The following is a 20,188-nucleotide window of genomic DNA, read 5'->3' as shown; positions in this document are numbered from 1 at the left end:
TTGCAAGCAATATATATCAATTGGTAGAGATATTTCTCTGCTTCCCAATTCATATTTATTTACAGATCTACAGTAAGTTGAAGATAAGCTAACAGATCTCTTGCATTTAAAAGGGTTAATGTCGATACGCCCAAAGCGGAGCACAAAATATAAGCGAAATTTGATTCACCTGTAAAAGGGTTAATTTATCTTCCTAAAATTCTGACGAAGCTATTTGAAAAATACAACGCCAGCCTTTATTTGAACGTCACCTATATTTGAACATCACCTTTATTTGACTGCCACCTCCAGTTGACCGCCACCTTTAGTTGACTGCCACCTCCAGTTGACCGCTACCTCTATTTGACCGCCCCTCTACTTGACTGCCACCTTCATTTGACTGCCACCTCTATTTGCATACCACCTCTATTTGCCCACCACCTCTATTTGACCGCCGATATAGGGGAAGAGTTGAAAAATAGAGTGCCAAGGGGTTCCAATACAATTTTTACACTAACAAAGATTTTACATAATTGTCTAAATCTTCAATAAGTGTGGATCTGTATGTCTGCCAACATGATTTTTACAAACAAAATTATATTGTATTTGTTTGCGAACAAGCATATGAAAGTTAACTCATACAATCCGAAAGTGAAACCGCACAACCCAAAAGTGAAACTGCCCAATTCAAAAGCGAAACCGCACAATCTAAAAAGAAATGCTAACAAGATTGAGAATTGGATTCAACAAAAACCTTTTCAGTGACTTCATTGATTTGCTGAAGTTCCCAAAAAGTTGGCACATCATCCCTCTAATTCGCAAACAAAATTAATTTTATGCACTTGACAGTTACATGAATAAGTAAACAGCCGCCAGTTTTGGCAGTATACTTCAAATTGTTGATTTGAAATTTTCTTTTTATTTGAGATTCCAAATATTATTTTAAAACATTGCAAAATAATTTTGATTCGTAAACACAGCTCAGCTCCTACCTATCAATGATGGTTACCATGTGAGATGGTGCCATCTAACTATTACTAAATTTTACAGAAGAGTGAGGACAAATATGACAGGAGAGGATAAGCAATGATAGACACTTACCTTGGGAAGCTGTATAATACTGCTTGTGCGGAGAAATGGATAGAGCTTAGAAAAAAGTATGAAGCCACCTAAAGGAAAGAGGATGAAGCTATGCTACCTGCCAAGATAGAGCCAGAGGAAACACCAATATTGCTATTTTTAGAGTTTGCATGCGTCTGTTTCACTGCTAAATGCTGCTTTCTGTATCTTCACCTTACAACAATAAATAGCTAGCCTAGTAACAGCAAGGTCATATAAGAGACAAGGTGAACAGCTGCTGAAGAAACCGATCATTTAAAATATTGGAGACTGACAGCAGTGCTGATTTTATGCTATTACTCTCTCCTTCCTGTTAATATTTCTTCAACAAATTATGATGTAGCTATATCCAATACTGAGAAATTGAAATGTCATGTATTAGAAAAGCTTAATATAAGATGGGAAAAAAGGAAGCAAGATTGAAAAGCGTGAATTAGCATAAGTGAAACAATGACTATTGCATTGGTAGGCTATATTTGTGACATACGCTTATCTGTGACATCATAATGGTGACATAAATTTACTCATAATACGAGTGGTATTAATAAAATATATTTCAACTGAGGATTGGTATATCCTATCACTGATTCATAGCGATTGCTCACTCTGAAATCCTAGCTCAATATTAGCCAGCACACTGTGCAGCATTACAAACCAACAGCGTGCATACGCCCTCAGACTACAGATGGTATAACTTTACAAATACAAATACCAAGTATCTTGAAATTAACCAAAAAAATTTTCTATTCTCAACGGTTAATGAAGCCGAAAGGAAAGTTTGAGTGTGAATAAAAGATTATGCTTGTACAAGAGAAGCTGAGAAATGACAACGTTAAACAGGGAACAAATCTAAAGAAGGACTACCATAAAAAGTCTTAAACAGCCTAATGTCCTCGAACTAGATGAAAAATATAGAGGGGGAACTTGCCTCTGAGGATACTAATCGCACACCGGGCTCCTTCTGTGTAAAGAACTTTGGCTAACCTAGTCGCATCTGTTTTTATACTTCTTCCTAGAAACAAAGACCTTTCAAAGGTATACTGTTTATGTGATTACCCACTACCAGACTTGCAGCAGTTCTCCATTTCCACCACCTATCTATACTTCATCGTTAGAAGGTTATCTGAAAAATTACTTCCGCACCAGAGTTACAAGATACAAACTGACCAGACACTGCGATTTTAGACTCGATAATACATCCAACAGAGTCAAGCGAGATGTTCATTTATTTATATCTATATCAAGATGGAACATATTTATATCAACAACTACACTGTAGAAATACACCACAACATGTTATACAAGTTCCACGTGCAGAAGGGGTGTTTGAATTATACACAGCTGAAAATGATTAAATCATCAACAATATTCAGAGAAATAGTATTGTAGATGCGTTAGGCTTCACATTAGGCTTCACTAAAATTCGATAAAATGGTTGGGAGGTTTTGGAACCTTAATGTGAATGAATTGTGTAATGGTGGCAAGATATTTAATCACTGTTGATACAGGGTTGATACAAAGTTGATAAAAGGTAAAGCCTAGACCACAATGTAAAGCTTAGATTTGTCAAATATATTGTTTATGTAGAGCAAGCAACTCCCTACAGATGAAAAATAATCTAGGTTTTGTCACCATCAAACATACCTGCACATGGTTAGTAAAGGCATGTAGTAGTTATGGTTACTGACTTATCAATTATAACAGAGCTAAGTTATGGCTGCTGACTTATACTGTAAAGTTTAAAGAATGTGAAAGGCTAAGTAATGTTCAAGTAAACATAATTATTACCATTGTCAAACCGAAGTATCTCAGTCATATCATCATAGACAACAATATTTTTTTTGGTTTCCACCTGTGAGTCATAAGGCAACTCATATTGTCCTGCAGTCTAAAAAAAGATATGAATGATAGAGTGACAGACTTATATGATAACATTCTTCTTTCAGCCTAAAACGATGGACTGCAACAGGATGCGCAGAAACCGAAAATCATATGATTATGCTAAGTACATACATGTACAGTCAAACCTCGGTATACAAAGTTGATCCGTTTCGATATTTGTTTAGTATGTTATACCGTCTTATGTTTAAACAATTATTCGTGTTAATGTAATGGGGTTATTCTTATAAGAAACCATATATTGTTTAATTCATACTAGAGTCCAAAAACAATCATGAATACTAGAGTAATTACGTACAACACTCAAGCATACGCGTTATATAAAACTACTCTAAAACCGAAAATTAAAAACTTAAATTACGTGTAAAAACTAAACGAGTAGAGTAAAAATAAGTGAAAGAAAATTCTTAGTGTTTCACAATCTTAGAGACATTTGAGCAGAAGTATACACTCAGCAATGCAAAGGTTCATCGGTACACAGAAGGGTAGAACCGTGCAATTTACATACTATAACTTGTATTAGATATAAAACATCAATGTTTCCAAAAATTATGGACATCGTACATTAAAAATTTGTACTCGTAACAACAAATATTTGCTCAAATTTATGTCATATGTAAACAAATTCATATGCAGACTCATATGGCGATGGTAAGTCAAGGTTTGACTGTAGGGCTGATCTTTCGAGGTTTAGGAAATTTACATGATATGTCGTGTAAGTAATAGTTACTGGCTTTAAGACATGAACTAGGAGAACTGAAATTAGTTTATTACATCTCTCACCCTTGTTGAGAATTTGGCAAGAACAATGTGAGACTGGTCATATGTCTCCCTGCGACGTGCATCTAAAATGTTAACCACAATGTAATGGTACAATCAAAGACTTGCAGCCAGGTATTAGTTATACCGTAGTTCCCTTACTGCAGCATACAGCTTTAGTTTCGGTACATCAGGATCTATGCCAGCTACATCAATTTGACATTCTTGTACAATTTTAAAGTAAACTTTAAAGAATTCATAAGCTAATATTTGTTCATTTTTCCAAATATTAACACAATAAAATGCGAAAATGCCAGTTTCAGTGTATGCCATGGAAAAGAAGCCAAAGGATCTAACATTGCTAAAAGGAACTTCATCATCGTTATATGAAACCAAGGTAAAAAAAATATCCATACTTATAATTGTCTAGCTTAAAACTACTCGTTTATTTAACCAACAGTGGTAACTTAATCGTAACCAATTTTACTGAATTATAGAATACATTTTAGTAAATAATTGCGTATACTTATTGATCAAGCTGTACAAACTTATGACATTTAGAATCTACGGACCCGTTGCTCGAATTAGTAACCCAGTAATGAGAAGTTTTCCATTTAAAGAGAGTTGCAATAATTTCCACAGCAACCTGCTTGTAAGAGCCTATCACGAAACCAAACTTGCTTCAATACCAAGTAAAAGTAAGTAGTTAGCATCTGAGACAGCAGGGTATCGATCAGAGTTGACTTTCATCATTATATTAAACAACTTCATTGGCTCTATGATAGTCATCCCTTCGGCCCAGTACTTTGGGTCTTGAACAGAAGACACCCTTTCTTGCATATTAAAGCCATGGTTGTTGGGGTTGTTTGGGTTTATGAGATCTCTTGTCGCAATATTGTGTTGATTTGCCCCCACAATTGTTGCAGTTGATGAACTCGTCATAATTCTTCAATAAATGAATGAAATCATATTGGGTAAACTATTATGTTTACTTTTAGTTAGTTTTCCAAGATAAAATCTTGCAGCTATGCTGAAGGACTTTGGTCAGCTTAATTTTAGGTTTTACATTCAAATAATTATAATTAAACTATGTTCCTCTCTCATGCAATAATAATTGATGGGTAATAGAGCCAGCATTACAATGTTATGTAACAGTGTACACTGTACATTTCTCAGTGTCCACTGTACATTTCTCAGTGTACACTGAGAAATGATTGGAAACAGTACTTTTTATATTCAACAGCAAATCAGTCAATGAAAGATGATGTTGTAACACACTAGGCCAAGTTAAGTGAGACTGTTCAACAAACCAAACATATAGGCCTATTGAGCTAAAGTTTTGTCAGTCTAACTTTCAGAAGCTAGCATTAATATCAAATCAGTGTGAAACCCCTAATAGATGACCTTTCATACCACCTTTCAGACCCTTATAAATTAAAGATATTATATTTATTTACAGGAACATATTCACTATGAACAAATAAATGTTAACACATACTGCAAAGAATGAGATGTTGACAGTTTGGTAGTGTTGTAACACAGTGACCAGTTTCAATGTTATAGCCTTTTGATCATCATTGCAAAATAATCTGGGCGATAATGCAAATTTGGGCAGTTTTATCCATTTAAGCAATGTAAATGACCAGTTTTTATCTGCAATGTTAATGCAACTTTATCACATTGGCAACATGATAAACAGATATTAAATTGGCATAGACCGCCAGACAATAATGTGTAACCTAAACAGCTAGAGTAAAATCTGCTAAATAATGAGGATGGTCTGCAGAATAAATACATAGTATATTAATTTAATATGTTTAATTGTTGCTTACCAACTCAAACTATATTAATAGCCTATAAACTGTATGTATAGCCAATAATAAAAAAAATTTGGTTTGTTGTCAAAGCTAAAATTGCCCATATTAGTGGACATTTATAAGCTGCGAGCGTATATTAAGCTAACGAGCCGTATATTAAGCTAATGCATCTCAGTGCCAGCTACTATTTTTATGCCACACTGGAAACACAACTAAGCAATGCATCAAATGTTTAACAGATAAATTACAATGGTTATGTGCTCCAAAAATCATTGGCAGCATTCTAACATGTTCAGTTTTCGATGTGCAATGAATGTAATAGTCTGCAAATCACATTGGCAAATGATTAAAAAAATTATAAAAACTTATGAAACTCAAGTATACGTAGGCCTACAACAAAAAACTACTCAATGACACCCACAAAAATAGTTTCAACTGAAGTATTGACTTGACTAGATTTTATGTAACAACTAGCTGTGCTACCCGGCGTTGCCTGGGTAATAAAAAAGTCTTTGGACAGAAAATTGATTTGTATTTAACATATAACAACATTTCCCATTCTAACTTTCAAATTACATATCATTACAGAAGTGTTTTGTGTAGTTGAAATAAATTAAAAGAAAAATAAAAACAACTGTAAAGGTTTTAAAACTTTGTCAAACAACTGTAACTTTAAAGATGTTAGCTAGGCACAATGCCAATGGAAAATTCTAGTAAGCTGCTTAATAAGATAGGCTTGTAATGGCAGTTAGCCATGACTTTGCGTCTGCATTGTTGTCCAGCTACAACTATTCTAATAATTGCTATAGCCGGACAATCAAACCGAGAATACACATACGGACATACTTTGAGAAATATATATATATAGAAAGATAGATAGAGGTCATTGTGATGCTCAAATATGGATGTTATAAACAAGCTCACAAAGCACATTCTTATGTATTCAAATCTGCTTAGGCAGTAAGTAGTTGAACTGTTGACTGCTTAGAGAGATTTTTCGCTTGATTTATCTCCTTATGATAAGCAGATTGTAAAGCGAATATCTACTGAAATCTATTTTAGATAGCAAAAGATAGCTGCTCAATAATTCATGAAATGAATTAGATGGCTAAACTTTGTACATTTTGGTGAGTATTTATTTGCTCAAAATGGTGTCGAGCAACCTTAGTTATCACTATCCTACATTGAAAGATAATTCTCGGCAAAACTGGTCAATAATTAGAAGAAAGTATTCCTTATTAATAGACTTTTATCAAATGCTCTTGGTATAGTTAGCACACGCCTTCACTTTTTAGGGAAGACAATTGAACTGAACAGTGAACAGCTGATGGACAAATTGATTGTCCTTCACCAAAACAATAAATGTGTTGCAAAAAAAGACCCAAGTTGCCATTGGATTTGCCTCCTTTTGAAGTAGCAGCAGTTAGAAAATGACTTCTACAAGAACCCTCACAGGGTAGCCGGTTTGGTAAAGAATAGCGTTGGGGAAGAGGGTTCTTCCGACATCATTAGCTAAAGAACTGTGCCTAATTTTGGGACACACTTCACACCTTAGTTTGGTCTGCTACGGCAAATCTCACACAGCCCAACAAATGAACAATGAACCCGATTTTACTGATACGCCTGATCGAGTGAGTCAGATATTTAGATAAGCACGAATTCTTGAGTTATTGGTCTCAGCTTGCCTGTTGGCTATTTTGCTAAATCACTTTGTGATGATACAGACAAAAATTAATCGTTTTCACGCTGCTAAGAAGGATAATTGTTATATAAACAGATACAGAACCATCGCTCATGTTATGAGAAGTGTTCTGTGCATACTATTATTAGAGCACCTAGCATAATGGACAGTGACGTTGTTCACACGCCTCTCTAAACTAGATATTCTTATCTTAATGCTTATCAACAACGATGCCAAGGTCATTCTATCACTATATCCTTTAGTGAAATGATTCCACATACATGACGATGCGCGACTATTTCTCCTTATTTACGTTACATGCTATTGATGTCCATTGTGTTTGTGTTACCCTTTGGCTCATGTAAGAAAAACATACCAAAATAACAGTTATTTAAAAGTGAAGTGTACATCAACCTTAAATCGCCACATAAACCTGTAGATTAATGATCGCAAGAACCAGAAACCGCACGCGCTAAAACGTCAAGAATTTTCTTCTCCGCTGAGCGCTACCTGGCCACAATGATAGCTCGTTTTCTACAACAGCGCCGAGTTGGAGGCCTCCGCAAACTATGAGCCCTGGCTTTGCACTGAATTCGTCCGTAAAGCGTGTTATATCGAGCTATGATTATGGCGCAGCAATACTACTTCAATACCAGCAAAACCAATATGGGTATGCTCGGAGCATTTGTTACCAGGACGTTTTACTATCCATCGATCTTATTTAATGCTTGCTTCAATCCACTTTTGGGTCAATCTTGGTATAACAGAATTGATGAACACGTAATATTAGGAGCTCTACCGATAACTTTCATGACAAAACGTCTGGCAAAAGACCATAACGTGAAAGGAGTAATATCAATGAATGAGGACTATGAACTGAGATACATTTACAACTCGGAACAAACGTGGAATCTGTACGGAATTCAATTACTAAAGCTGGCAACTCAAGATTTGTTTGCATCACCGACAATTCCACAGATAAATAAAGCTATAGAATTTATAGAAGAAATTAAGAGAGCTGATGGCACAGTGTATGTACACTGCAAGGCAGGAAAGACTCGATCGACTACTGTCGTAGTGTGCTACCTGATGAAATGCAAGAACATGAATGCAAAGGAAGCACAGGAATTCATAAAATCAAAGCGTCCACAAGTTTGGTTGCGGAAACCACAGCTTGACTGTATTGAAAATTTTTACTTTGAAGAGGTAGCACATACAAAATAATAGTTGATCAAACATTATCTGAAATTACTTGGGCGAAATGAACGTTCAATTTCTGATTGCTTTGTTCACTTTGTAAGTTAGTTTTTGTGACTAGTTGTTGAGTAATATCTGAAAGAATTGGCTATCGAACAGGGCAGTATTTTAGCTGCAAAAATGAAGTTTGTGCCTTTTGTTCCAACAATGCCAATTCACTCACGACAGGAGCCATGGAATCCACGTGATCTTTATAATTTGATCCTGTAAACAAAAAATAATAGACTTGTAGTGTCTGTTAACAGAGCTGTAGGACGAGCAAGCATTGACTGGTTTTAGTAGCATCTAACAAACTAGCTTGGCGAATTATATTTATGCCACCATCATTGTAAAAAAATGTTAAGATGTACAAAATGCTCATTAAAAAAAATTCTCCTTCCTTTCTATCATTGCAGGAAATATATGGTTCATGAATGATAATAAGCGGTAGCTAGACCAACTGAGAGCCAACAACTTTCTTTCAGATTTTGCTAACTAAAACAGATTAAAAAGCTTCACCAGAAAGTAAAGCTTCATGAATACATGTATAAAACCTAAAAGACTTTTATAAATTGGGAATGTTCCGGGTTGATTAAATGTTTATAACGTAAATTCACCTGTGGTCTTTCGCTTTTGCCCATAGGTAACTTTACCATCAAATTCATTGACCGCAATTTTCAAATCTTCTCCTGCCTGGTCTATGGTGACACCCAGGTGTTCCTCTATGTTAGCAAGCAATGCTGGTTCATCATACCAGATACAACATCCACCTCGCTCTGTAAGGTTAGTGTTGTAGCAGCCCTTTCCCCTATTTCTGCAGTTGCTGTGATACCACACCTGGCATGACATACATTATAAAGTGCATAAAATTCGTACCTGATAATATAGTGTAGATAAATGACAGTTAAGTTTAGATGATATCTATTATAAACATTACCAAACGAAAATGCACCAACAATTTGGAATCCAATGATTGTAAATCATAAAATTTAGAACGAAAAATTGTGAACGAAGTACGCAATTTTACGTAAGCGCTGAGGGTGCATAATTTCAGTACACAATCGTGGCTCTCATCTATAGTTCTATTTACCCAGTACAACATCTCATCAATACAGAGCAATACCTCTTCTATATAGTACAACAATCTATATACCCTAGGACACTTCTGTATTCGCCTCATCTAACTTTCGTGTTCTCGCGCAGTCGTCCTCTCACGAAAATTTCATGAGAGGAACTAAACTATCATAACGAACGAGCGAAAATGCGGAATTAAATAGCTTTGTTCATTGATAGTCCAAAAAACAAATGGCAGCAAGCGATCAAATTGCATTATCGATCTCGGCCCCACAATTCTACCTGCGGTTCACAATTACAAACTAGCCCCAATTTGAAAAAAAATTTTCTTATCGGTGAACCGAACCTGAGGAATCTAATTATGTTTGTTCCACTGCATTTATTTTCACATCACTATATTTTCGCACTCATCAGAGCTGCAAAATTAAGTTGCAGCGAAATTTTACTCTGTATGCTACTCACGAAACTAAATACTAGCGAAATAAACGTGTCCTAGAGTAGTATAACTCATATATACATTATATATAGTGTATATATTTCTCAAAGTTTGTCCATCAGTTTGGATATCTGTCGGTCTGTCCGACTATAGCTATTAAAATCTTGAATATTAAAATTTCGCATTCTGCTGGACACGACCTCACAAAGATTGCATCCGCAGGTTTGCAACCCGAATCTCTATCCACGAGATCACGGGGGTACTTAAGATTTATAGCTATTACTATATGCACTTATACACTTACTATATGTATTATATACACCCTTTTCTCAATTGCACGCGCTAAATGACGTAATAATCGAAAGTCGACCAACTCTATGAAACACAATAGAACGTCCTATAGTTATTAATTTAGACTCTATTAATTCTATGAAACACCATGTTTTCCGTGAACTCCTATTTCCAGTTCAATTGAAAAATCGTTGAGTTGAATACTTTTCACGGAGCAATTTTATTATCTTATTAATATTATTATTATCGAGCTCAGAACAAACTCTACATTCTCTCTCCATTCGGTCTGTCTGGTCTCTCTTTGGACATTCGGTCTCTCTTCGGACTGGAGAGAGACCGAATGTCGTTCTCTCTCCATTCGGTCAGACAAAGAAAGTCTGGTATCTCATTTTTACATTTGTACCAGTATCGAGAGGTACCGGTATCGAGAGGTATCAGTATCGTCGTATTCAAAGTTTTGATGGATATCTTCTGCTGGAACAGTAACCTTTTTTGTATACACACACACACTTCTATGCAACGAATTGTTATCATTAATTCAACCTATCCGGGATTTTTATTTTGTTTTCTTAGTTCGTATTAATTGTATAATTAACAAATCATTTTTTATTGTAATTGTAGCAAAACAGATTTAATTTAGCTACTACTTGCTAATTATTTCACATTTACATTTGAACACTTTTATTTATATAACTGTTTTATTTTGTTTCTTGATTTATTTGACCTTTCACAAAAATGTTCCTCATGATATTAAGTTTGAAAGTGAGAATGGTAACTGTTGTTATATTAAATAAAAATAAGTTTTCTGTGCAAAGACTTTTATTACCCGAGCAACGCCAGACATTCACCTAGTCATCTATAGAGTGTAGCTCATCATCTATAGATTCCCATATGGTATAAAGTTTACCTTTTCTGAAACAGTTGAAACAAGTGAGATCGCCAGCCCCATTCGTTCTGCCCGACCCACTCTGCCAATCCGATGGACATAGTTCTGCTTTTCATCTGGCAGGGTGACATTTATTACTGTAAAATAGAAACAGTAAGCATATATTTAATAATCAATCAGAAGATACACAATATGCAACCATAAAAACACATAGCCTACTAGGTTATAAGCTCTTTTCTTTTTAGAAACAAACACTATAAATAAGTATCTTGGCATATCTCTCTCCAATTGCTGTTACAATCCCGCGTACGTTTTGCTGGTGCCAACAACTCACTGTTTGCTGGAGTCAGTTTAAATTGTTGTTTTTACAGCTGCAAAAGAATAACGTTTCATAGCACAAACACCTGTTGTGTGAATTGGCAAAGTAGTATCTTATCCTCGAGACTAACGTACATTGTCCCAACTGAAGAAATGTCTGACACAATGCTTTATTTATGAGTGATGACACGTTAGCGATCTGGAGAACAATTTTAAGCATAAATTTTCACAATCATAACACTAGTATGTAAATCTTATAGATGAATTGGTCTGAAATGTTTCTCAAGTATATGTGCTATATTCAAGGAAGATCGAATAGTAGTTAATAGTCCCCTTAGAAGTGACAATTCTAAATGCTACATACATCCTCAGGATGCTCAGCAGTCAAGTCACCATGGAAGGTCAATGACAAGACGATGTATAATTTGTATAAGACCAGCTGTGCTACCCGGCGTTGCCCGAGTAATGAAAAAGCCTTTGGTCAGAAAATTGATTTGTATTTAACATATAATGACATTTGCCATTCTAACTTTTAAACCATATCACGAGGGAAATGTCTCGTGCAGGTCAAATAAATTAACAAAAATAAAACGACTATAAAAAGGTTTTGATGTAAATGTGAATTAGCAAGTAATAGCTAAATTAAGTTGGTTTTGCTACGATTACAATAAAATGTGATTCGGTAATGATAGAGTTAATACGAACTGAGAAAACAAAGTAACAATCCTGAATATGTAGAATTAATAATAACAATTCTCGCATAGAAGGGTGTGTGTGTATAAAAAGGTTACTGTTCCAGCAGAAGCTATCCATCAAAACTTTGAATACAATGATAAAGAGACAATATACATGTAATTGTCCGCGCGAGAAGAATTGGCATTGACCCCAGATATAGTAATTGAACCTTACGAAAAGTATTTCTTCACAGGGGCATCGTCACGCGTGGCCGCATCGGTAAAATAATCAGCGTGCGCTATAGCTATAATGACAGATCCACAGACATACTTTGAGAAATATATATATATAGATGAAACCCAGGAAGAGGTAGCTACTGCGCACACGCATTACAATAATCAAACACTTTCAGTATATAGGTAATAATTCTTACCACCACACCACTGCTGACACTATCAATCATGGTACAATCATTACAAATAAGTCACACCTAACTAACACTCACCAAATAGGAGACCTAACTATCACTCACCAAATGGCAGACCTCTGACATCCAGCCCTCTCGCAGCAACGTCTGTACAAATCAAGAACCTCACATCTTTCCTCTGCAATGCATGGTAAAAATGAACTTTGATCTATCAATGCCTCTTCAGATCTAGTAGTTACCTTGCACAGCACGAGCTAAATATCTATTTTAATAGTTTCTCTGGACTATTTTCAAAGGTTAGTCAGAAAATTTGTGCACTTTCAACAGCTTGAAATGAAAAGAACAAATTATTTATTGTCTATTGCTATAACCTAGCAAAGATAAAACTTGTGGTAGGGAGCTTCACATTGAACTTTAGCAATTCGACGAAACCTAACAGCTCGGCTTAGGGGCTCACATTCAGTAACAAAGACCCTAGCTTAAAAGTGCAGCACCATTCAAGTCCTACACATGAACTACTGAATGAAATTGTCAACAGTCCAAATTTAGCAGACGATAAAGCCTGCACGTTGGAAAAACAAGTATGATACAAATTTCAACTTCCATAGTATGTGTAGAGAGTTGCTGTTAATTGGAAAGCCTCATGTAGCCTTTGAGCGATTTCTGACAAGCATACATGGTAGGTAAATTCTCAATAGCTCATTTCCATGTTTTGTTGTCATCCAACTACCTATACAATGGTCTTCATGAACATTTTTTCTCACACATTAAGTATTGAAAAGGAAACAATTTTCTAACTAACTTGTACTTATCTTGTCTAACAACCTACACTTGTAGTTGCTATAATTAGTACACTCGGATAAGATAATCATAGCAAGCATGTGATACCAAATGTTGACAGCATTGCGCTATGCTGCCTTCAATGTCCCTTCAATGTCCTATAATAACTCTTTTTTAATATTTCAAACCATTATTAACCGCAATTAATTATGCCCTATTATACCAGTAGCTAATCCTTAAATGACAATTACAAATAATAACTTTGTGAAGGTAATTTATTTCAAGCAGGACTATCAGGATTAGGAGTTATGGCGCCTTGGCATACAAACGAAATTGAACAGACAACTACAATATTGACAACAAAATAACACGAAGAATTGAGCAAATCTGTTTAACCAATCATAGATTATGCAATCAAGAATAAGGGCTAGGGCATTTTTTGCTGCAATGATGATAGTTTATAAAAAACGCTACACAAGTATATATCTACTAGTTAAGAGAAGATAACACTTAATCACATCTCTTTTCATTTAATAGACCTGAATTGACTTCTCATAAACATTGCTGCGATTTGAGCATTTCAATAATATAATAAAATCTTAAAATGCAAGAAATAAAAAAGAATGATGTACCTTTAAGAAACCAAACACTATTTTGTCTTGTTCAACCACCTAAGCTTTAATCAAACATAAGCTGCAGAGCTTTCTCTCTGAGACCTTTTCCAGCCCATACACATGAGTATTAGATGTCATTATACAATATGCTTAGTCAACTTGTTTTCTATGCTAGTATTGCATCAAGTTCTATTTCCTAATTTGGCTAGCGGTGAATATTTACATCACACTGATCACATTGTTAAAATAATTTGTCACTCCAACCACTATTAGCTTAAAATTTTAATTATTAATTTGCTCAATGCAACAAACTTTTAATGTTATCTTTGAAATAGCAAAATCTTTCAAGGACAAAAAGTTAGACATGCTAGAATATGGGTTTCTCTTTAGTATTATGTTAAAACTAGTAGCGCGACAGTCTGGTGTGCTGTGAGAGACCATCAGGGATGTCATTAAAGCACAAACAATAATGTATTAATAGTGTAATAATGTATAATAATGTAATTATGTATATGTACAATAATCCTAAACCAATTGAAGGTGAATGATTAGCGCGGGTGATAGCGTGTTCAGCAGCTAAGCCTCAAGTTGTGGGTTTGATTCTCGAAATATGCAATCATTTTCCCAAATATGAACCGTGGCTTTGGGCAGACATGGTTCATATTATAGCAAAGATCGAAACGACTCGATTAATATGACTGCTTTCAAGCATCTGACATGGTAAAACAGCACATTACAGGTATGATCAACACTCGAAAGGGACACCAATTTTACTGAAAACGTTGTTGACAGTTTCTGTATGCGCTTGAGCCATTCCTCTACCAGAGACAACCAGTATGGAAAATCATTGCAGACCACCATCTATTAAATTGTTGTGTCAACCGAAACCTAAACTATCACAACAGAGCAATTAATGAAATCTTGTAGAAGTGTTTAAGAAGTGAGAGAGTTGAAATCATAAGGCTTCATAATCATATGATGTAGTGGCTTTCAAAGGAAGGCAACTCCTCCTGCCACTCAGCGAATATAACAAACTACAAACAATGACATCGCTCTCAAGCAAATATTTAAGCAAAATAAAACCTGACGATGATCAAGTGAATGATCAATTGTCGGTTCCCTTTTGCTTCACGATGCAGTCCTTCGCCAATCGTGTAAGATCGTTGATGAATTATATTGCAAGGGAGGTAGTTGAAATGTTAAACATGTACTAACACTACTATTGCTGAAATAAGACCTATCAACTTCCTGTCAAATGTTAACGAGGCATACACAAATATCACTAGTTCTATACGACTAACATACCTTGAACTTGTCCAGGTTTTCCCTGCGCTCATTTGCATTCCTGTCACTATGCAGACACACACACGAATATTTGTGATCTTTTGATGACCTTGGCCCTAATCATAAAACAAATAACAAGAATAATAACCAACATAGCAGACAGTTTTTATGACAAAAAGAATGTTTTGTACAGAATAATAAAAGATGTTTAATAGAAAATAATATTGATACATATTTATTGCTCTATCTGTTTTAGCAAACTTTCAAAAAAAAGTTCTTTCAAAGTTTAAAGCAGCTTTTAAAAATGGACGAAAGCTCATCAAGGATTCCGCTATGGTTGTTTCAATTGCGAAAACCATATGAATTTCTTTCATGAGATACTCTCCGATTGAAGTGAAGGTCATTCAACTATCTGATACATCTGATACTATTTGATCAGTCTTATTCTAGACCAAACACGTGCTCTGTCAGAGCTTGTGGGTCATCTATTTATGTTAAAATACACTAATCAGGGAAGGCGGCATGTAGGTACATAGACCACACACTGACCTGACGGCTCTAAATATATTTCACTAATTCTTAACAAACATTTAAAATACCTGTAATAAGCATATCGTGACAATAAATTGATTTTTTTGCAGATAATTTCAGTGTATGTCACACGCTGATAGCTCTTAGATAATTGAATGACAAGACAAGAATGAAAGCGAGAGTAAATCAATAGGGCGTGTTCAACATTCATGAGTACATCGCTGAGAAGTTGTGACAATAACAGCTCTGCAGCTACACAGACACTGTATAATTATTGAAGCTCATAGACTATATATACTGATTGTAATAGTGTACTAGAAGCGGGTCAACAGCGAGCACTTAGCGCCGCAGCGTATCTATAAATATGGCACCGCTGCTCAAACCAACTAGCACTACCATAATTAGCAGAATTTATTGACCTTTCCAAACCTTTCAAAATGCAAGAATGTCAGCATGAAATAATGCTAAATTTTGAAACGTACTGCAATATTGATTTAGGATAGCCTGGCCAAGTATTTTACTTCAACAATACTACTAAAATATCACTTCTTTCATCCTTAAACTGGTCAACAAGCTATTGGACCCATCCCAACATTAACCAAAGCGGAAGAGACAGACTTCCTTTCAAGAGTAGCCATGCTAAACATTATAAAACGATGTCTTGTTTTTCCTCATTTCTACCCATCAGATTTTAACTCAATTCTGTATCAGCCAAATTGCAAGTAAACAATCGCTTCGTTTGATGAAAATAATACGCTTTATGCCCATTTATTGTCCTGTATTTTTATTGGCTATAAGAGCTCAGAGCAATAAAGTTTGTTCGACTGTTAAGTAGAGGAAGTACAGCCTTAATTTAATCCTGTCAGGCAGTGTAGTGTTAAGAATGTTGCTAAGAAGCTGTTGCTACGGCCTTACCAAATCCAAGACTTTCTTAAACTTTTAATTTCAGCCAGTAACAAGTTATTCATAGATTCAAATTTTCCATTTACCAGCTAATTGTAGTGACAGCCAAGCCATTTAGTAAAAATTAAAAAATATTATAATATTTTAAAAATTTAATAGGATTAATTAAATTTAAATATGATTGTGATTATATTCATTGCATTGTTTCTTGAACCTGTGGCTCTTACTCTTTTTTACCAAACCCCAGAGGTTTGGTGAGGCAGTTCAAGAGGTTTTGTAACGATATTATATTTTATTTAATGTACTTATATGATTTACATATTTACACCTATAAAATGATTGATGAGTTTACTTACAACACTATCAACGTTCAGTACCTCCAACAAAATTAAGAACCACTCAATTAAACGCAAAAACGCATAATTGAAACTGGTGGAAAAAATAGCAATAGTTACTGCTCATTGCGGTACCAAATGATCCTAGCAACCTGCATTGCAAATGACTTTGAAATGCAGGTTGCTAGGAAAAACATGAAAAAATAAACTTTTTCTTGTTCTAGATTACCCGTACCAAAAAGCTAGTTCACATTATATCGTCACATGCCAGCATTAATACCGCAAAACATCTGGGATCGTCTGTGATAAGATTGTTCACACTATCCCAAACCCATCCGTTTAGATCCGGGTATACTCTGCGGTATAACATTCTCGTGTTACAACGCCGTAACCGAACCGATAAAATACTAGTCCCGCAGCAACTGTTATAAAGGGAACTATAGATTAAGCAACATGCAACAGCCAATCACCATCACCGAAATGGTGGACATTACACAGACTGGTGGATGCTCGGTGAAATATCGGGAAAGTTTCACAGCTACATTGTTTCACAACTATCTGCATTGCCTTATAGCGCACATAGTCGACGAATAATCACCGAGAGGACAACTCCAACATATTCCGATAAATGATGAACCAACCTTTAAATTTAAAGGTTGACTTGCAACAAAATTCACATTACAGTTATTTGATATCAAAAGATTCACCATGTCTTACTCTGTTGTGTTGTAAGTGCAAAATATGCAGGAATGTGATTACAAGCTCTTAAAAAGCTCAAAAACCACCGTAGTTTGGATTTTCTTTTCAAAACGGCTAAAATGTGACGTAGCTGTAGTAGATGGTTTCTGTTTACACTTTCATGCAACCTTATTCATCGAAATATTTTCACAAGTATGCTTCACGCATTCAATAAAACCATGTCTATTGTTCTTACGAGTCTGTTTCATCGTCATTGTAATGCTGTCACTTTTAGCACTGATATCTTATAACTTACCGTGAAAATTCATTTAATTTTTTAACCTTAGCTCGAAGGATTACATATCATTGTCTGATAATCAAGATGAGCCTGTTGGTCACTCGTGATAATCGAAAAGTGCTGCAAAAATTATTTTCGAAGTATTGGGTCACATGATCAGATTAAGACTTGACGATTAGTTCAAGCCGAAACAAAACTGTAAAGTAGCGAGCATCTACATTTGATACGGGGGTCTTCGATAAAACCCGAAGTGTTTGTCATAAACTAGTGCTACGATAAGTTTATATTGAGCATATTATTGGCCTTTCAATTTACGTGAGAACATCAAGTGACAAGACAATAACCAAACTATCATGACTATGTCAAAGAAATAAAGAGATTCCAATCTACGGCGGCTTTTCGTTTTTGAGCTTTTAAGAGCTTGTAATCAAATTTCCACATATTTGGCACCTACAACACAACAGAGTAAAACATGGTGAATCTTTTGATACCAAATAACTGTAATGAGAATTTTGTTGCAAGTCAACCTTTAAGATTTTACTGATGTTCAGAGAGTTGCAAGTATTGACACAATTGTGATAGCAGACCTAACCAACTTCATAGCATGAGGTATCAACAGACCTAGCTAACTTCATAGCATGAGGTATCAAGTTTTACTGATGAAATATACTACTGTCGAACCGATCACCCTTTAAATGAATCTCACTGGCCGATACAGTCTGTTCTGATCGATTATCGTCACAGAATAATAATCTGATTATTGAGCACAACAATCTGAATTTCGACTGACTATTCAGCCAGTTTTTGATTGGTTGACAATAATAAATTTCTCGCAATTTGGCTCCAGTTATAAGCAAAATCTGCCTGAAGATTGGCTAGTATCCACGCAGCTTAGCCAAAGCCTTTTTACATGCAAAGTTCTGGTACATATGCAAGATTTTACTAAATTCTGGGTAACTTATCCCTGACGCGATATGACTGTGCTAATCCTTTGACAATATATCCTATCGAATGGTATGATACTTATCCTTTGATCCTGTTGAACTCTACTGAGAAACGATCAATATTGTCACTAACAGCTACTCCTGGCTCCAATTATTTTTTCGCAGTCTCATCAACATGAGAAATTTAGTCTGACCTACCTCCTCCATGCCTGGTCAAAAACTCTTCGGCGTTGTCACAATCCAGTTTTGTCCGACAAAATATAATGGCTCTGTCCATATGGTGCTCGTCTATGGCTCGCTTCATCAATTCACCCTTCATCATCTTAACAGCCTCTGACAGGGTCTCTACAAGACCACACAATTGCTGCTATTGTTTGGAATGAGAGAAACAGCTTGTACTAGGAATTATTTTGGGTGCTCGTCAAATACTAATTGAATATTCTTTCATCAATTCTAGGAAGGAGTTGATGACTGAGTAACTACAAAATGAAAATTACCAAATAAAAATTAAGAGTTATCTTCTCTTTCATTCCAACTTTTTATAAAAAAAAAAGTGCAGAGATGTATAAATGATCAGCCAAACAGATATTTTTATAAATTGTTCGATTTGAGCATTCAGTGAATCGGTCATGATGTTTCCTGTTGACTATACAGTATTCAGAATGCCATGCTTACATATTTTCAGATTTTCATATGATGCTGTACACTCACTCACTACTACTACTACTACTAAATAGCAATCTGCATATCAATGAAATTGCGGAGAGCTGATCCGCTAATGAAGGTGGCATTTTAATTCCAAATGGTCACTGTTACCACAGTTCTAGCATGACCTTCAAACCAGGGTCTTTCATTCTTTGCCCAGGGTCCTTAATGCCCTACCCAGGCACACATATAACCAGAAACAAAACAAAGGTTAGTACATGTATAGATGATTATTAACAGTAATTAAATGTGACCAGGGGGAACAAATCCGATACTGGAAGCACAACTGAATCTTGTTAGTGAAAAGGCCACGCCTACGCCAGCCAATCAGGAAGGGCAATTGCCATGTTATAGTTTTCCTTCTCCATATCAACTCCTGATTCAACCGCTCGTCTTCTAACGTAACTAATAGGGAAAGGTAATGCAATCAACCTCATCAATATTTAATTAATACATAGTCAAGTGGCTTGAACAAATAGAAAACTTGGCTTTTGCAAGCAAGGACGACAAAGCTCGAGG

General features: G+C 35.4%; 3 protein-coding genes across 4 annotated transcripts in view; 1 reads left to right on the top strand and 2 right to left on the bottom strand.

Moving 5' to 3' along the window:
* Nucleotides 1–1,948: 1,948 nt before the first annotated feature.
* Nucleotides 1,949–7,709, bottom strand: LOC137388830 (serine/threonine/tyrosine-interacting-like protein 1). Of its 2 annotated transcripts, none has more exons than XM_068075292.1 (4): nt 7,631–7,709; nt 3,781–3,842; nt 2,887–2,986; nt 1,949–2,110 (listed from the first exon to the last, which is right to left on the bottom strand). In XM_068075292.1, exons 1-4 carry the CDS (start codon nt 7,662–7,664, stop codon nt 1,983–1,985), a joined length of 324 nt encoding a protein of 107 aa, XP_067931393.1. In that variant the 5' UTR covers nt 7,665–7,709; the 3' UTR covers nt 1,949–1,982. The 2 variants fall into 2 exon arrangements, with proteins under 2 accessions (XP_067931393.1, XP_067931392.1); XM_068075291.1 differs by lacking the exon at nt 7,631–7,709 and adding an exon at nt 4,446–4,659.
* Nucleotides 7,212–8,478, top strand: LOC137388829 (phosphatidylglycerophosphatase and protein-tyrosine phosphatase 1-like). Its single transcript, XM_068075290.1, has one exon. It carries the CDS (start codon nt 7,876–7,878, stop codon nt 8,476–8,478), a length of 603 nt encoding a protein of 200 aa, XP_067931391.1. The 5' UTR covers nt 7,212–7,875.
* Nucleotides 8,457–20,188, bottom strand: part of LOC137387517 (ATP-dependent RNA helicase DDX1-like) — a 36,349-nt gene continuing 24,617 nt past the window's right edge. The window contains exons 15-20 of the mRNA XM_068073963.1: nt 19,163–19,309; nt 15,297–15,391; nt 12,703–12,775; nt 11,199–11,314; nt 9,108–9,327; nt 8,457–8,715 (exon numbers count right to left, since the gene is read on the bottom strand). Coding sequence (XP_067930064.1) covers nt 8,600–8,715; nt 9,108–9,327; nt 11,199–11,314; nt 12,703–12,775; nt 15,297–15,391; nt 19,163–19,309 — 767 coding nt within the window. The 3' untranslated portion in view covers nt 8,457–8,599. The remainder of the gene's footprint in view (nt 8,716–9,107; nt 9,328–11,198; nt 11,315–12,702; nt 12,776–15,296; nt 15,392–19,162; nt 19,310–20,188) is intronic.

This window comes from Watersipora subatra, chromosome 2 (genome assembly GCF_963576615.1).
Source record: "Watersipora subatra chromosome 2, tzWatSuba1.1, whole genome shotgun sequence".
Taxonomy (NCBI): Eukaryota; Metazoa; Bryozoa; class Gymnolaemata; order Cheilostomatida; family Watersiporidae; genus Watersipora; species Watersipora subatra.
Note: the sequence above shows the minus strand (reverse complement) of the source record. Positions and strands in the feature narration are given on the sequence as shown.